Here is a 16,833-nt window from a genome sequence, read left to right as displayed (position 1 = left end):
CAGTTTTTTTATGGAAGCTTTTTTTCTTTCCTTTCTCTTTTTTTTTCTTTTCTTTACCTTCCTTTTCTTTCTCTTTCTCTTTATCCTTGTTCCTTTCCCTTTTCTTTTTCTTTTCCTCTTTTTCTTTTTTTCTTTTAGATTTTTCTTTTCTTTTTTCCTTTTGTTTTCTTTATCTATTTCATTTCCTTTTTTATTTCGTTTTTGTTCATTTCTTTTCTTTTCCATTTCTTTTTTTCTTTTTCCTTTCCCTTTTTGCTTCTCGCTTTTCTTTCCTTGCTCTATTTTTTCCTTCTTATTTTTTTATAGAAAGTTTAAGTTTAAGGTAAACCACTCATTTGACTCAGGTCCCCATGGACCTTTGTGTTTATGAGTGTGTCTTGGTCTTGCGTAAAATGGCAGATGGGCCCAGCTGGACTATCTTTCTCTCTTCCACTCTGTGCTCTGCAAGACAGATCCTTGGAGCAAACTGCAACGGCTGAAACACCTGGGCATTCCACAGAGCACAGGGACAGGGATCACAGAGTGAAGCGGATAAAGATTGAACTAAACAATACTTTGATATGCCGGAAGATAAACACTCATGTGTGAGCGCAGAAGAGCCATGTTTTGGAAAATATCAACAGTATGTTGTATAGAGCTACAGTTCCAATAATTCCAATGTTATTTTTTGTTATGTTTGACTGTAATATTATAGATGGATAGATACAGAGAAGTATTGACTTGCATTTTGTTGAACTAGCGTAGACTTTAGGTAGGTGGATATTTAAAGGTCGGTTCATCTCCCAGGTGTTCTGACCTCAAGGATCCCACCTGTTTCAGGGTCTACTCTAGATCTCCTCCTTCTTACGCTGGGCCTTCAGCTGTGCTGCAGCAGTTGTTCAGAGAGCCATCAGCACAACCCAACACAGGTGTCCATTTGCTAGCCTCCATCCAGTCTCAGGTCTAAAAGCAGACTTAAACTATCTGTCCACTGGTGCGGAAGAAATCTGTTCATACCACTCAAAATTCTAGATTTCTGCCATTTTTGGGCTGTCTGTAAATATATGCTGTAAACACATGGTCAAAAACCTGATTGAAATACATACATTTCCAGCTATGATTTAATTTACTTCCAGCAGATTTTCAATTGTTAATTACAGATGTCACTGCCTTAACCTCAGAGTATGGACACCACACCTGTCATTTCAATTTAGTTAACAATGTTTTGATTCTTACACCACTTGCCCCGCTTTGCTATCAATCCCACAATCCCCTGCGTGAGTCTTTTGGTCTGCTCCCTTAGTGAAGGGTTTGAAAACAGCTCCTCCTTGTACAGTTAGTCCAATTTCAGGTTCAGGAATAAAAGTTGTAATTGTTCAAAAAGCATTCTCACTAGGGTTATTTTGTTTGTGTTTAACAGAACAAAATAGTGGTGTTGCATTGTTTAATACTTAACTAGAGGAATATTTCATTTTGGAAATCAGTGGTTATTGGGTGCACATGTGTCTGTAAGCTCTTTTGGTCATTGCTCCCTGCAGGATCACTGACTCGGATGCTGCGTGTGTGTGTGTGTGTGTGTGTGTGTGTGTGTGTGGTGACTTGTGTAACCTGAAGCAAACCTAAAACAATTATAGTTAAAGTATCTTAATGTTAAATGTCAACTATCCATTTGTAAAGCAAAATTGCTCACTAGAATGATCTAGTGCAGTTTGGATTCCTCCCCAGAGCTGTGGGGAAGATCGCGAGGATACGCTGCTGAATGTTCATCTCCCGCAGCGTGCTCGCTGTGCGGGCGGAGCGCTCGCTCGGATCAGATCGTGAGCTTGCCTTAGAGGTCAACATGAAGAGCATCTGATGAGAACAGATGGAGAGAGTAAACTTTAAACCAGGCCGACAAGACCAAATGTTTGTCTTGAGCACATGACGGTGATTTCAGTTCACATCAAGTGCGCACCAGCATGCCCACAACAGTGCTTGCATGCAATTTTCACAAAATGTTTTGACAATTGCTTTCTTGTGGTTATCTTCTTTTAACACATTTTAAATTGTGGTAGAGAAAAAAATGTTAGAGAGCTATAGGAAGTAGTGGGACCGGGGTAATGAATTGACAACCCAAACTCAAATCAGAATTGGAACTCCTTATGTTGGAAGCATGTGCAGTATCACTTCACCACGACATTAACATCTTTCAACACTTTTTTTTTTTTTTTCTTGCTATAGTTCAGGGGTATTCAATTAAAGTTCCAAGAGGTCCGGATATTTCCTTACCAGCGGAGGTCCGGACAATACTTTTTTGGAATAGTTATATTTCCTTCAGGGCAGCAGTAGTACTTTTGTAAAAGAAAAAATCCTAAACAGTCAAAATAGTCATCAAAGATGAGAATCTTGAGCCCTCAGAGCCACACAGTGGTGTCTGAGAATTTTTCTATAAAAAAAGTAAATATTTCATCAGTTGAGCCCAATTGGATATGTATATTAAAAGGTAAGATCAGAGGTTTTATCAGGCTATTATGACTATTTTCACATTTAGACACCTATGTGTATGGCACACAGAAGGCCTTGTGACTGATGTGACCTTGTGACTGAGAGAACATACTGAATGGGGGTTTTCCTCTAAAGTCTGGACCATTTTTATTTATTTATCTTTTTTGCTCAAAATAATAAACTACTAAAAACAAACTATGTACATTATCTAATAAGCAAAACACTCTAAACACTCTAACACTCAGTTAACTAATAATTTCAAAGTTTTGTTGTCTTTCCTTGACATCTCTAAATAATTTCGCAAATTATAACATTGTTTTTTATGAAATGCTCTTAACATGCTGATTAATAATAGGGATGCAACGATACCATTTTTTCAGAATCTATCCGATCCGATACCAAAAATTCTGAGTATCGGCCGATACCGATCCGTACCGATACCAGCGCAGTTTTTTTTTTTAATCAAGTAGAATTTCTATAACTCTGTGTTGAACTGATAATAAGAACTGAAAAAAAGAAAAACAACAACAACAAAAAATATATGATCATAATCTGACATAAATGCTTTTATAAACTAGGTTAGTGGATAATTCAGCAGTAAAATTTAGTCTAGAAAAATCACAGTGTGCACAATAATTGTATAAAATCTGAACATTTTGTGAAAAAAAAAAAAAAATGTTTAGTGGGGAACAAATTAGAGACAATAAGTGTAACACTAAATCTGGTAAAACTTTACACATTGCTCTTTGTATTGTTGTAAAATACATTCATGAAAAACAAGATAAAAATCAAAAATAGCAATTAATAGCAAAAAAAAATAGCAATTATTTTATATATAGCCTACTATAAAATTGAGACATTTTTTTAAACGTCTAAAAGCGTCACGTTTACTTGTCACAAACCTGGTTTAGTTAAACGGTCGGACTCATGTGTATGACAGATAAAAATAATTGTTTGCTGCATTCTCGTTTTCTGCAGTGATTTAGCCAAAGGATCTATTTTGTTGCTCAAAGTGTTTCTGCTACTGTTCTTAAAATAACTGCGTCATCTGCAGCTCTTATTGTGGCTCTTTAGCATCTTCAGTGGGAGAGAGAAGCAATTCGCATGGAGTAGAAAGGGCTTGAATGAAGTGCATTTGGCTATAAAAATATCAGAGCATTAGTGCTGAAAGACCATTACTATAAACAACCCTGAGCGCTTTTGGTGTGTACTGCTCACTTTAAACTGTAGAAACGGTAAAATGCTGCAATAATGTCCCGCGTCTCAGATGGAACCAAGCCAGAATACACAGAACGTTGGAACTTTTTGTGTTTATGCTTGTATTTTTAATGTTGGTAAAAATGCAATAATCGGGACCGTTTTAAGTGAACAAGTGAAGTAGAAATTATGATTTTTAGATAGATAGATAGATAGATCTTTATTTGTCATTGTAAAAAGAACAACAAAACACTTTTAGCAGCTCCACTGAATTAGCAGGATAACAATAAACAGTGTATATAAATAACATGGACAATTGAAAACCAGATACAATGTAAATGAAAATAGATAAATATATTCAAACAAATAATCAGTATAACTGACAAAGACACATACAACATGACAATAGCATAATTATAGAATGAAAAATAACATATAAATACAAAGATAGTCACAATGGTCATAAACTGTATGTTTGCACTTCGAATTGCACTTCGTTAAAGTTAGGGGTTTGTTGCACAAGTCTCAGGTATGAAGGGGGTTTATGCATTTATCACACACGTTCATAAATATGAATCAGTAATCTTGACATTGATTAAAATATGCATATGCATATTATGCATTCACTATCATATATTTTGTTTTGCCTGTGCTTAGTGAACAAAATGTGTCCCCTTTCAATGCTCTCTGACTTACGAGAAGCAACATCGTGTTCATTTCATTCGTACATGTGTCTGTTTCAGAACGGAGGGGTTCCAGGAGAGCCAGTGAAGAAAGATGAAAACTCCAGAAGGGGAAACTGGGGCAACCAGATTGAGTTTGTCCTCACCAGTGTTGGTTACGCAGTGGGGCTGGGAAACGTCTGGAGGTTTCCTTACCTTTGCTACAGAAATGGAGGAGGTGACCAGTTAATTTCTTTTTCTTTGCCCAATGTCTATATTGACTTTCTCTCAGTGCCTATCATGCACTGTTGAGTTAGCATTTTATAATTTCATGCCAAATTAGTTAAACATTTAATTTGAAGTAGTTAAACTGGTGGGATTTGGGGTTTTGTTTTTCTAAGTCATGCCATTGAGTCCTTTTCCCAATTCATTGCTCCCCTAAAAGGGTACTCATTTGGTATCAAGTCTCATAACACGCCTTACTTAAAATAGACCAGGCTAGAGTAAGCAAGGGTCTCTAGCAGATGGTCCCCGATGACCTGGCCCGGAAACCTCTGCCCCATGATCTCATATTCTTCGAGCTGCCTCTGATCGGGGCCATATCCTGAATTAGCCCATAATTTAACTAAAGTAACTGAACTCCAGCCTATTTAAACAGACAGAATGTGGTCCTCTAAAGTGAACTAAGTGGACTGTTTGTATGTGTTTTTGATAATTTAGTGCTTTTTTTTTTATTATATGCATATCATTATTTAAGCAATGTTCATCTGTATGTATCAAGAAGAAGTGTCTTGCTTTTTGGTGTCGGGCTACTGTGGGCCCCTCAGTTTGAGGCCCCTGGTGCATCGACCTCATTGCCCCTGCCCATAATCATCCCTTGTCTTTAACACACAAAACACTGTATACACTTTCTGTTTCTGTTATGGAAAATATCAGCACTGTTGGAATGCAGCTCGTCCAATCAAATTAGACCAGTTATGTAACCTCAGGTGTTAATCACTTTGCTTGCATTAGCATTAGGGAACACTATAATGGAATCATACATTGGCTATTATATATTTCATCACGGCCGGATGAAAACGCTAAATTATCCAAATTGACAGAGTGTGTTAAAGATATAAAAGATTGGATGACGCGTAATTTTCTTTTATTAAATCCAGACAAGACAGAGGTAATACTTATCGGTTCAAAAAACCGCCCACAAAACCTCTCACAATACAACTTTAACATAGTAGGATGTCCTGTTACTTTATCCTCTACAGTAAAAGACCTAGGTGTTATACTAGATTGCAACCTGTCTTTTGAAAATCATATTTCATATGTTACAAAAACAGCCTTTTTCCACCTTAGAAACATTGCTAAGCTACGTAATATGCTATCAGTTTCTGATGCAGAAAAGTTAGTTCATGCATTCATGACCTCGAGACTAGATTACTGTAATGCTTTATTAGCCGGTTGTCCTGCATCCTCAATAAACAAGCTACAGTTAGTCCAAAATGCAGCCGCTAGAGTTCTTACTAGATCAAGAAAATATGATCATATAATACCGATTTTATAATCACTACATTGGTTAAAGTTCCGTATTAATTACAAGGTATTGCTACTGACTTATAAAGCCCTAAACGGCTTAGCTCCAGTCTATTTAACGGATCTTCTATCGCCCTATAATCCATGGCGCTCTTAAAGATCAATAAATTCGAGGCTTTTGGTCATACCTAGGATATCCAGATCCACCAAAGGAGGGAGAGCATTTTCACATTTAGCTCCAAAACTCTGGAATAGTCTTCCTGATACTGTTCGTTGCTCGGACTCGCTCTCCCAGTTTAAAACTAGATTAAAGACGCATCTCTTCAGCCAGGCAGTCATATAATATTTTTAATCTTACAGTTCAAACTACAATCCGGCCTCTAGTTCATAAACGTCAGAGGAGAACTGGCCCCCGACTGAGCCTGGGTTCTCCCAAGGTTTTTTTTTTTTCTCCATTAGGTCACATGATGGAGTTTTAGGACACCATTAGGTCACTTGATGGAGTTTTTCAGTTCCTTGCCACTGTTGCCTTTGGCTTGCTCAGTTGGGGATATTTTGGGGATATTTAATTTAATTTTATCAATCAATAAATTCCACTAGAAACAAACCTTGTTGTATTATTTTAATTTAATACTGTGAAGCTGCTTTGATACAATCTGTATTGTGAAAAGCGCTATGCAAATATACTTGACTTGACTTGACTTGACTATTCTTTATGTCATTTCTAAACTGTCTTTTTTCTGTAAGTGAGCACACCTAGATTTCTGTCTTCAGCGAGAAGACTGATGTGTCAGAGTTTTATGTAACTGTGGGTGTGGGTGTGTGTGCATTACAGGTGCCTTCATGTTTCCATACTTCATCATGCTGGTGTTTTGTGGCATCCCTCTGTTCTTCCTGGAGCTCTCCTTTGGGCAGTTCACCTCCCTCGGGTGCCTGGGAGTCTGGAAGGTCAGCCCTGTGTTTAAAGGTGAGCATGTGGCCATTAAAGGAGGTGTGAGAACAACTCTGAAGCATTTCCATGACAACTAAACATAATGGATGAATCTATCTGTATTGGTTTGGCTTTAAAAGTAATGTTATGACTTGTCTGACATGTTAGACTAGTAATACATTTTTAAACATACACTCTCACAGTAGTTTCTCCGCTTGAGAGTGGCTTGCAATATGTGTCATTTGAATGCTAAATGTGTCAGGTTCGCTTACATAATTTTTTCCTTTAATGCTAACAAAATTAACCATATTATAAAGAGTAACCAAATGTTTTGACTTGGTTTGCTACATTAGTTAACATGAACTGACAATGAAAAATACTTAATAAAGCATCTATTAATCTATTAATGTTAATTTCAACATTTACAGCATTTACAACATTTACAGCATTTACAACATTTACAACGTTTACAAATAAAATGTCAACATTTACAACATTTACATTATTAAAATAAAAAAATTAGTTAGTTTTATTTTTAATTTTTTTTTGCAAATCCTGTTTATATTTTGGAATTGCATAACTTATTTTTTCATTTAGCTTTAATATCAAAGCAGCAACATGTAATGTCTTTTATTGAACTGCAAAGCGAATTTATTGTCCTGTGGTTGTTCTCTCTTCTTCAAGGTGTGGGCTATGGAATGATGGTGGTCTCTACCTACATTGGAATCTACTACAATGTGGTGATTTGCATTGCATTTTATTACTTCTTCATGTCAATGACAAACCTGCTGCCCTGGACGTACTGTAACAACCCTTGGAACACCCCTGACTGCTCTGGGGTGGTGGGAACTCCACGAGCTAATGCCACCTTCGCCAATATGTCTGCTGTCGTGTCAGGGGTGACTGAGATAGTCAACCGCACCAAGAGGACCAGTCCTAGTGAAGAGTACTGGAGGTAAATTCAAATCTTTGTATGTTGATTCATCTATATACTGTATTTTATTTATAAAAATGAAAAGTAAAAAAGTGTATATTTTTTGAATAATATAATATAATATAATATAATATAATATAATATAATATAATATAATATAATATAATATAATATAATATAAATAGTTTTTTTCTTTTGGGAAGTCCCATTACATGACATTTCCCAACCTAAACTAACCTTGTGTTGCAGGGACCACATGGCTTTAATTGAACACATTTTCTTTGAATGACACTTTCTTTATGATATCAAGACAGTTTTGTCAGCCTGACATTTTGACTTTATTCCCCCAACAAATTCTAAGTCTATATGCATTTTTATGTTGTTTTATCTAAATTAGCACTAGAAAAAAATAAACATTACTTACTTTATGTATTTGTTTACACACAATTATATTGATATTCAACTCTCCGGGTCTTTTATTCCCAGTATTTGTATTTTTGTTGTCAATCCATTACTCATCTGTACTTAAAATGCATAACAGGTTAATAATTGAAAGCTGGTAATTATAAATGTTTGCAATTTGTCATGATGTTTGGATCTGTGTGCATTGGACTTGACAGATGTGTTTGTTGAATGACATTACAAGACAATGGGACAGAAAGGCACAGGATGTTTTGTTTTTCCAAGAGTGTGAGTGTGATTGTGATTGTATGTGGTATGTGGTTGGGAATGAATGCTTCACTTTACTGCCAACGGTCAGAGAATGCAAGGCTTTGACCATGAGACGTGTGTGGACCGTTCAACATCTTTATAAATGGTTTGTGCTCTCTGGGTTGTGTTGTCCCTGTGGTATGAAAGACATTCTTGTTCTTGCCTTTTGTAAACTTATTCATTGTGTGGCTGAGGTTTTTTTTTTTATGGGACTGTGCTCACAATGCTTTTAATCTAAAGGCAAGCTCTGAAAAATAAAAATAAACATTTAGATTAGCGTGATGATTTTGATGAGTGAACTGTTAATGATTTGTCTTGCATCCTGCAGTCTCTCACATCCCTCCTTTACTGGTTTTGCCCTCTCAGGAACTATGTATTGAATATCTCTGATGGCATTGGGAACTTTGGGGAGGTGCGGCTGCCTATCCTGGGATGTCTGGCTGTGTCATGGGTGGTTGTGTTCCTCTGTCTTATTCGAGGAGTCAAGTCATCAGGCAAAGTGAGTAGAACATCCATTCGCCAAGGTCATGGGATCGATTCTCGTGGATGTTGAAATGCTGAATGCTTGAATCCACTGCAGGTCACTGTAGTTTACGAATTAATCTAGTGTGCAAGTTTTACTCTAGAATTATATTCATATACCATCAGTGTTGTCATTAACTAATACTCCATTAGAATTGTTTTTGTTTATTGAAATAGAGCAGAAATAAATTAAAATATAAATATTAGACTAAAAAATAAAAAACTGTGCACAAAAAAATAGAAAAGCAACTAACTGAAATAAAATACGTTGACTGGAAAAAAAGAATCTATATAATATAGAGATAGAAGACTATTTTTTTAAAATGATACTAAAAATGAGTTTTAATGTTGTCTTTCCTCAGGTAGTGTATTTCACAGCGACCTTCCCTTATGTGGTGCTGACCATTCTCTTCATTAGAGGAATCACTCTTGAAGGAGCCGTCAGTGGTATCAAATACTATTTGACCCCTCAGTGGCAAAAAATTCTAGATGCCAAGGTCTGTACATTGTATAACAGCAAACTTGTGCATAACTGCAAGTGATCTCTAAGGCTGTACACAATAATGTTTATTTTGTGTTCTGTAGGTATGGGGGGACGCTGCCTCTCAGATTTTCTATTCGCTTGGCTGCGCCTGGGGTGGCCTTATTACCATGGCATCATATAACAAGTTCCACAATAACTGTTTCAGGTAATAATTCATCCATTTAATTTTTCTGCTAATGTGTAATTTTAAACCATTTTTAACCTGTAAGTATTGAGTTTTGAGTATTGACCAAGAGCTCTGTGTTGTGATTGGTGTCTGTGCATTACTCTGTAGCACCCCCATGTGGCTTGTACAGATAAATGCATAGAATAACTTTTAACTTTATTCCTGAAATAAAGGAATACAAGAATTTCAGTTCAGAATATATGATTGCAAACATAATCTAATGATTTGTGTATTCAAACAGAGACAGTATCATCATCAGTGTAACAAACTGTGGCACCAGTGTGTACGCTGGCTTTGTTATCTTCTCCATCCTGGGATTCATGGCTCATCATCTTGGGGTAGATGTGTCAGAGGTGGCTGATCATGGTCCAGGCCTGGCATTCGTGGCCTACCCAGAGGCCCTAACACTGCTGCCCATATCACCACTCTGGTCCCTGCTCTTCTTCTTTATGCTCATTTTATTGGGCCTGGGCACTCAGGTATTCTTCTTGTTTTGTAACATATTTTCATATGTCTTTTTACAGTTCTTCCAAGACTTGTGTTGTGACTTGTCAAAATGTTTCACTTTTTTTTTTTTTATCTTTCTTTTCTTCTGCACAGTTTTCTGCAATTACACCATTGATCAAATGTTTAGGATCTGTAAGATTTTATGTTTTTGAAAGAAGTCTATTATACTCACCAAGGCTGCATTTATATTACTCCAGTCTTGTTTCAAACTTTATTTTAAAGATCTGGTCTGTGTGCCTTTTTTTTAACCATGGTGAGAAAAACAAAAAAAAGAACAGGTGTTGTATTTTTGTGTTATTGCTGCTGGTACAGTTGTGCTATGTTAAATACCAACATTTAAATTAAAACCGTACACAAATTTCATGCACACAAAACAAAATATTTACTTCTTTTCAGATTTTTGTTTATTACGTTTAGCATATTTATAAAAAAATATATTTCACTAAATTGGAAATAATGTTTCTCCCGCACTTTTGAGAGCCATGTCTCATTAGTGTTAAGAATATTTTCCATATTTAATTTCCTTTTTCTGTTTTAAAAAAGGAATGGACGCAAAATGACAAATTTCTTTCCCCTTTCTCCTTTTATGTTCTCTGTATATATATATTTTTTACCTACATTATTTTTTTGCTGCTTTGCTGGTATTTCTTTCAGGAGATGTCTTGTTTAAGTGATATACAATTGCTTATTTTTTTCTGTTTAATGTTGGTGTAGTTCTGTCTACTGGAGACTCTGGTGACAGCTATAGTAGATGAGATTGGAACTGACTGGATTATCAGAAATAAGACCTACGTCACGCTTGGAATCGCTATCGTGGGCTTCCTCCTGGGAGTGCCGCTGACCACACAGGTGAGTAACAAACACATTTGAGCAAACACATACACATGTCCTTTATCCATGGATTGATTGTTGTGCTGTGTGCGATGTAGGCAGGGATATACTGGTTGCTGCTTATGGACAATTACGCTGCCAGTTTCTCTCTGGTCGTCATCTCTTGCATCATGTGCATCTGTATAATGTATGTCTATGGTGAGTCCTCTAAGTCACTTTTACATACTGTATATAAAGGCCACAGTTGCTGGATGTAAACAGAGGTGTTAATTTCCATGTGTTTCCAACCAGGTCACAAGAACTACTTTAAAGATGTGGAGATGATGCTTGGCTTCCCTCCTCCAATCTTCTTCAGGGTCTGCTGGAGATTTGTGTCTCCTTTAATTATTTCTGTGAGTAAGAGGTTGTTCTGATTCAAATTTGTCTGAATCAGGTATTGTTCAAACTATATCATTCAAACTAATCCTTTTTGTCTTTCTCTCTTCACAGTTCATTCTGATTTTTACTGTGATACAGTACAAGCCTATTATGTACAATGACTATGTGTACCCTGGTTGGTCATTGGTCATTGGGTTTGCCATGGCTTTGTCTTCAGTTATCTGTATACCTGTCTATGCTCTGTTCAAGATCGCTGTGTCTGAGGGATCGACATTTAGAGAGGTAAGAAGTGCTCTACACAAAGAAAGTAATAATACTTTAGAAAAATATTTGAAATCATGTACGCTTGCAGCATGCAACGAAGACTCCAGTGAAGTCTGTAGACTAATAATAGCAAACCATTTTTAGTAAATCATAGTATTTCTTTTTCTTTCCTTCTTTTTTTTTTCTTTTTTTTTTTACATGGAATGGGTCACTTCATGGGCCGACATGTTGTCACATAACTAGCCAAAAACTTCTCAGAAATGTCTGAGAAGCCAGTGAATGGCCCCATCTGTAGTACTGGAGTAAATTTCCTCCTTGTTCATCCTATTCAGTATTTTTTCTGCTCACCATCTGAATACTTCTACATTTTGTTCTTGGTGGAAAATACCTTGAAGGGTTAGTTCATCCTTACCCTCATGTCGTTCCAAACCCGTAAGACTTTCATTCATCTTTGAAACACAAATGAAGATATGTTAATTAAATCTGAGAGATTTTGGTCCCTGCATTGACAGTCTATGCAACTGACACGTTGACGCTTCAAAACGTTCATAAAGAGATCGTAAAACTAATCCATATGAATTGAGTGGTTTAGTCCAAATTTTCTGAAGAGACCCGATCGCTTTATATGATGAACGGGTTTGATTTAGGCTTTTAGGCTTGTGTGTTAAGCAGGACGTTTGAGCTTCCGCAAGAACTAATGAGGTTTTTTCTTGTGGGTCAAGCAAGTACGGTTTAGCTTCTGTTTATGTTCGCTGATCAATGTTTATATTTGAATAAAAGCCTAAATTTACTCTAGAAAATTTGGACTGAACTGCTCAATTCATATGGATTAGTTTTACGATTTATGAACTTTTTGAAGCGACACAGTTTTCAGATTTAATTAAAAATATTTTCATTTGTGTTTCAAAATGAACGAATGACTTATGGGTTTGGAACGACATGAGGGTGAGTAATTGATGACAATTTTTTCAATTTTGAGGGAACAAACCCTTTAAGAATTTTTTTATATTTTTTTATGATAACTTAATTTTCCCGATAAATTCTCTAGTTTTAGCTTTAAAGTATGCCAATCCTTTTGAACAAAATTTAACTCTTTCCTCTGCAGCGTTTGAAGAACTCCTTGAAGCCTGACCTGGACTGGGGCCCTGCTCTCCAGGAGCACCGCAAGGGACGATACGCCACCACGGGCCCTGAATCTGTGGAGGTGTGCCCTCTCAAAGAAGAGCTGAAGGATGAGGGGAAAGAGAAACTCAAGGAGAAAGAGGATGAGATCGGTCTGACCATCCCAGGAAGCAATGGCTCCACATTGAACCCCACACCCAGTGCATAGAGGAGCCCCTCCACACCTTCCCCCCAGGACGGTTCCCATTCCCACACTGCGGGACAGGCCACTCTCGCTGGAGACCTTTACATATTGTAAGGGCTTTATGAAATCTAACCTCTAGAGAAATTGGTTGTCATCCAAAACCTTTTTCTTTTTGTTCACATAATTTAATACTGCAGTTTTTTTAAAGAAAAAAAAAAACGTTCATATACAGGAGGTGTTTGCATACACGCAGTGTGTATATAGCGCATTGTACAATATTTTCACTCTGTGTTGAATAGTCCGGAGATGTGACTGTAGCGGCAACAGGAGCTACAGTGGGATTTGGCTTGTGTGTGTGTGTGTGTGTGTGTGTGTGTGTGTGTGTGTGTGTGTGTGTGTGTGTGTGTAGTGGCGGCAGTGCTGGTCAGGTTTAAAAGCTGAAGACCAAATATTCTTTGTGGCAATGTTATAATGCCACTGTTAAGGGGAGTGTTATTTTCAGTTTCTGTTTTGTACCTATTGTCTTGTTTGGGATCCTTCTCATTCACAAGCCAATATGGGTTTTTCAATGGCCAATGCTGATGTCTGAGAGTAGGGTGGCCGATGGTTAATACAATGCCAGTATATGATATAATACGTTAAATAAAATGACCTTTTAACACTGTATTAACTCAAAATTCGCTTAAATATACAAACCAGGACATGTCTATTGTCCATTGACTAGACTCCCGGTAGGTTTTGGAGCTAAACTTTCGTTAATCGTCCAAGTAGACTGGCTGATACCGATAAATAAGAATAGGCCAAGAGAATATCCACTCTATTACCCTTTTAAGTGAGAGCAAAAATACAAAACAAAGGATATTTGGTCTTAATCTCTTACTGACTGAGGTATCTGGACCGAGGCAAATAACTTCTCAAGCCAATTCTCAGGGTTACACACAATTTGCTTTTTTGTGAAGCATTTTCCAATACCTTGAGATGATTTATTGCTGATGTTGAGTGTTTGACATGAAGAAGAGGGATTTTCATGTAGGAACTTCCACATGAAATGCCAAATCTGTCTAGTCTTCCAGGCATCTCGAGCCGAGGCATCTCCTGAGCGAGGGGATCACGTGTGCGATAACCAGAAGCAGCTAGTTCCTCATTAGATTCAGTACTGTAGTATGCACACTAACCCTGCTCTTCACAGAAAAGGAGGCATGTTACCAAAAACATGTGCACAGACCTTTGTATTCTGATGATTTAGCTGGTATGTTTGTGTGTAATTTTATGTTGTCTACGCGTGTTAAGAGACTTGAACTGGTGTGTATGTTCATTTAAAGGCATCTGGCTGTGCTGAGCCAAGCAGTTGTGTTTTTGAATAATGCTGAACGATCAGAGGTAAACGTAGCATCAGTCACAATCACTGTAGTTAGTGTAATTGTTGGGTAGTCAGCAGTTTTTCCTTTGTATTATTGTGAATAACATTAAATAGTTTTGCGAGACATAAAAGGTCAAACTATCTGACTTTTAAAATAGAAACCACAGCATATTAGGTGTGTTTGATTTGTTCTGTTTTTGTTGGCAATAGGGAGGGAGATACTCAGATTGAGAGTTTGGTAGTTGGTATGGCTAGATGCTGCTTATCATATCATTCCAGTGATGTATCAAAATGATTACTTGGGACTACTTAGGATGCATACGGTTGATGTGGCACATGTACTTGGATAGAGTCCTGGTTACACTGTGAATTTGTCTGGGATGTTGCCTGATGCCCTTTCAACAGGGATTCTGGCAAGGTAGCTGCTAATGTGCTGACGCATCACGTATTGAGACTTCTGATGAAACGGCGAATCGCTGTGTATAGTTAAGTCAAAGTAGTATTGGTATTTCTCTTTTGCGTTGTGCATGGAGAAACGCAATACGTATGTGACGTGCTGCTTCTGTCATTTTGAGTCGAAATGAGGAGTTTGAAAATACGAACAATACATACAAAGTTTCAGCTTTGAAATAGCTTAATTTTGTTATGAAATTTAAACAAATGTCGTTTTGACGCTCTTTAATGTGGCCTGGCAGATCGCTGCAGTTGCCTCAGTTCAGACGGCAACACGGATCATTTCTTCCTCTTTTACTACTAGTTATTGTAGAGGGAAGACAAAGAAATTAATAATACTTTAGAATAATATGTTTAAAATCGAAGAGTCCAGTGAAGTCCGAAGACTAATAATAGCAAACCATTTTTAGTAATTCATAGTATTTCTTTTTCTTTCTTTCTTTCTTTTTTTTTTTTACATGGAATGGGTCACTTCATTAGCCTGGAAATCCAGAACTAAATCTAAAAGATGAATGGTCTGGCATCGACTAATGAAAATCGGCCAGCTCGAGGGGCAGCACCAAGCATGCATTTGAAAATCTCACTGCACGCAATTGGATAACACTACGACCAATCACAACAATAAACCCCATACGCTTAGCTACCAGCGGAGCTAACTGGTAGATTATACTCTTACCGTATCTGGTCAGCAAAACAGCAAAAACGCCCTTCTTGCAAAGGAACGATTCGAGCGCCGTCTTCTGTTCCTGTTTTAGATAAAAAGCCAAGTCTAACTCGTTCATTGTAGCGGCCAAAGCGTTTCAAACAACTGGTGTTTATCCATAGCCATCTTGCAATGTTTACTAATGACTTTGACGTCACAGCGCTGTCGTCATCTGTTTAGCTTGCCTCTGGCCCGCCTATATCAGATAACCCGATGTGATTGGTGCAGCTCAGATCGAGGGGCATATTTAATGAGCATCATTACTCGACACCAGAGTAACTCGCTGAGCAAATTCAACTTGTGCTCTCGCGAGAACTCTGGATTACCAGGGTATCACTTCATGGGCTGACATGTTGAAATCACATAACTAGCCAAAAACTTCATCCAAAAAAGAAAATTCTGTCATCTATTACTTACTCTCATGTCGTTCCAAACCCGTAAGACTTTCATTCATCTTTGAACCACAAATGAAGATCTTTTAATTTAGTTCATAAATCTCAATGTTTTTTTCTGAAAACGACTCAAAATGATGGAGCAAGTCACAGATAAAGTCAGTATTCAAAACCTGATGGCATAATAGTCTAGAGATCATTGTTTTATGTACATTTTATTAATCTCTGCATGAAGGTAAGGTTGTCTATATACCTATATGTATAGCCTATATTCAAGATTTTATCCAAAAATATATAAAATACAATCTAACTTTAAAAAGTTAGAAAAAAAGAAAAAGAGGAAAAAAAAAAAAGAGATGCAACAAGAATAAAAGTAACCCTGCTGCCTAACAGGAGATATCGGACACTCAGGGGAGTAGTTAGAGTTTCATTGGTCTTTGTGAGCTAATAGCACAACCATACATGCAAGTCACAGACTCTAGCTTTTCCTCTGTTAGACAGATTAGAGCAGCAGTTTAGGTGTCGTGAGACTAACAGCACTTTTATTTACTGGTTCACTTTAGCTGGCTACGTACACGGTAGCTACTGTATGATTAATCGCTGTCGCAAATGTGAATGCACAAGCTTGAAGTCCTCTCATTTGTCTGATGTGTGGTCCTCAGACCTTGAACGTGGCATGAAGACCATGTGTCTGTCTCTAGGTACTGCAATGTGAACAGACCTTGACATGCAAACTCTTTATATAACAGTAGACATGTTATGCATCAGTGCCGTTCTTGCACTGTTCCACACCTCTAGTCCTCTCTCTCTCTCCGTTGTACAGTAATGTAAAAAAAGACAAAAATTCAACTGATGTTTGTGTTATCTGTTTTTATTAGGGTGGGTTGCTGTAGTGGGGTTTATTTTTAGTTGTTTTTACTTTATTTCTTATGGTAACGTAGCTAATGTTATGTGTACAGAGTGCTCTGTGTAGTGGACGTTC

The 16,833-nt window shown here is 37.2% G+C and overlaps 1 protein-coding gene across 2 annotated transcripts in view; it reads left to right on the top strand.

Annotated features, from left to right (window-relative positions):
* The window catches only part of slc6a9 (solute carrier family 6 member 9), a 59,972-nt gene extending 43,742 nt beyond the window's left edge, over nucleotides 1-16,230 (top strand). For both annotated transcript variants that reach the window (XM_084119948.1, XM_084119947.1), the window contains 12 exons: nucleotides 4,404-4,560; nucleotides 6,685-6,816; nucleotides 7,465-7,735; nucleotides 8,792-8,924; nucleotides 9,310-9,444; nucleotides 9,533-9,636; nucleotides 9,899-10,136; nucleotides 10,879-11,013; nucleotides 11,094-11,193; nucleotides 11,287-11,387; nucleotides 11,485-11,655; nucleotides 12,743-16,230. In XM_084119948.1, the coding sequence (XP_083976074.1) occupies nucleotides 4,404-4,560; nucleotides 6,685-6,816; nucleotides 7,465-7,735; nucleotides 8,792-8,924; nucleotides 9,310-9,444; nucleotides 9,533-9,636; nucleotides 9,899-10,136; nucleotides 10,879-11,013; nucleotides 11,094-11,193; nucleotides 11,287-11,387; nucleotides 11,485-11,655; nucleotides 12,743-12,967 (1,902 nt within the window). In that variant the 3' untranslated portion in view covers nucleotides 12,968-16,230. The remainder of the gene's footprint in view (nucleotides 1-4,403; nucleotides 4,561-6,684; nucleotides 6,817-7,464; nucleotides 7,736-8,791; nucleotides 8,925-9,309; nucleotides 9,445-9,532; nucleotides 9,637-9,898; nucleotides 10,137-10,878; nucleotides 11,014-11,093; nucleotides 11,194-11,286; nucleotides 11,388-11,484; nucleotides 11,656-12,742) is intronic.
* Nucleotides 16,231-16,833: the final 603 nt, after the last annotated feature.

Source organism: Abramis brama (genome assembly GCF_963993115.1).
Source record: "Abramis brama genome assembly, chromosome: 7".
In the NCBI taxonomy this organism is placed as follows: Eukaryota; Metazoa; Chordata; class Actinopteri; order Cypriniformes; family Leuciscidae; genus Abramis; species Abramis brama.
Note: the sequence above shows the minus strand (reverse complement) of the source record. Positions and strands in the feature narration are given on the sequence as shown.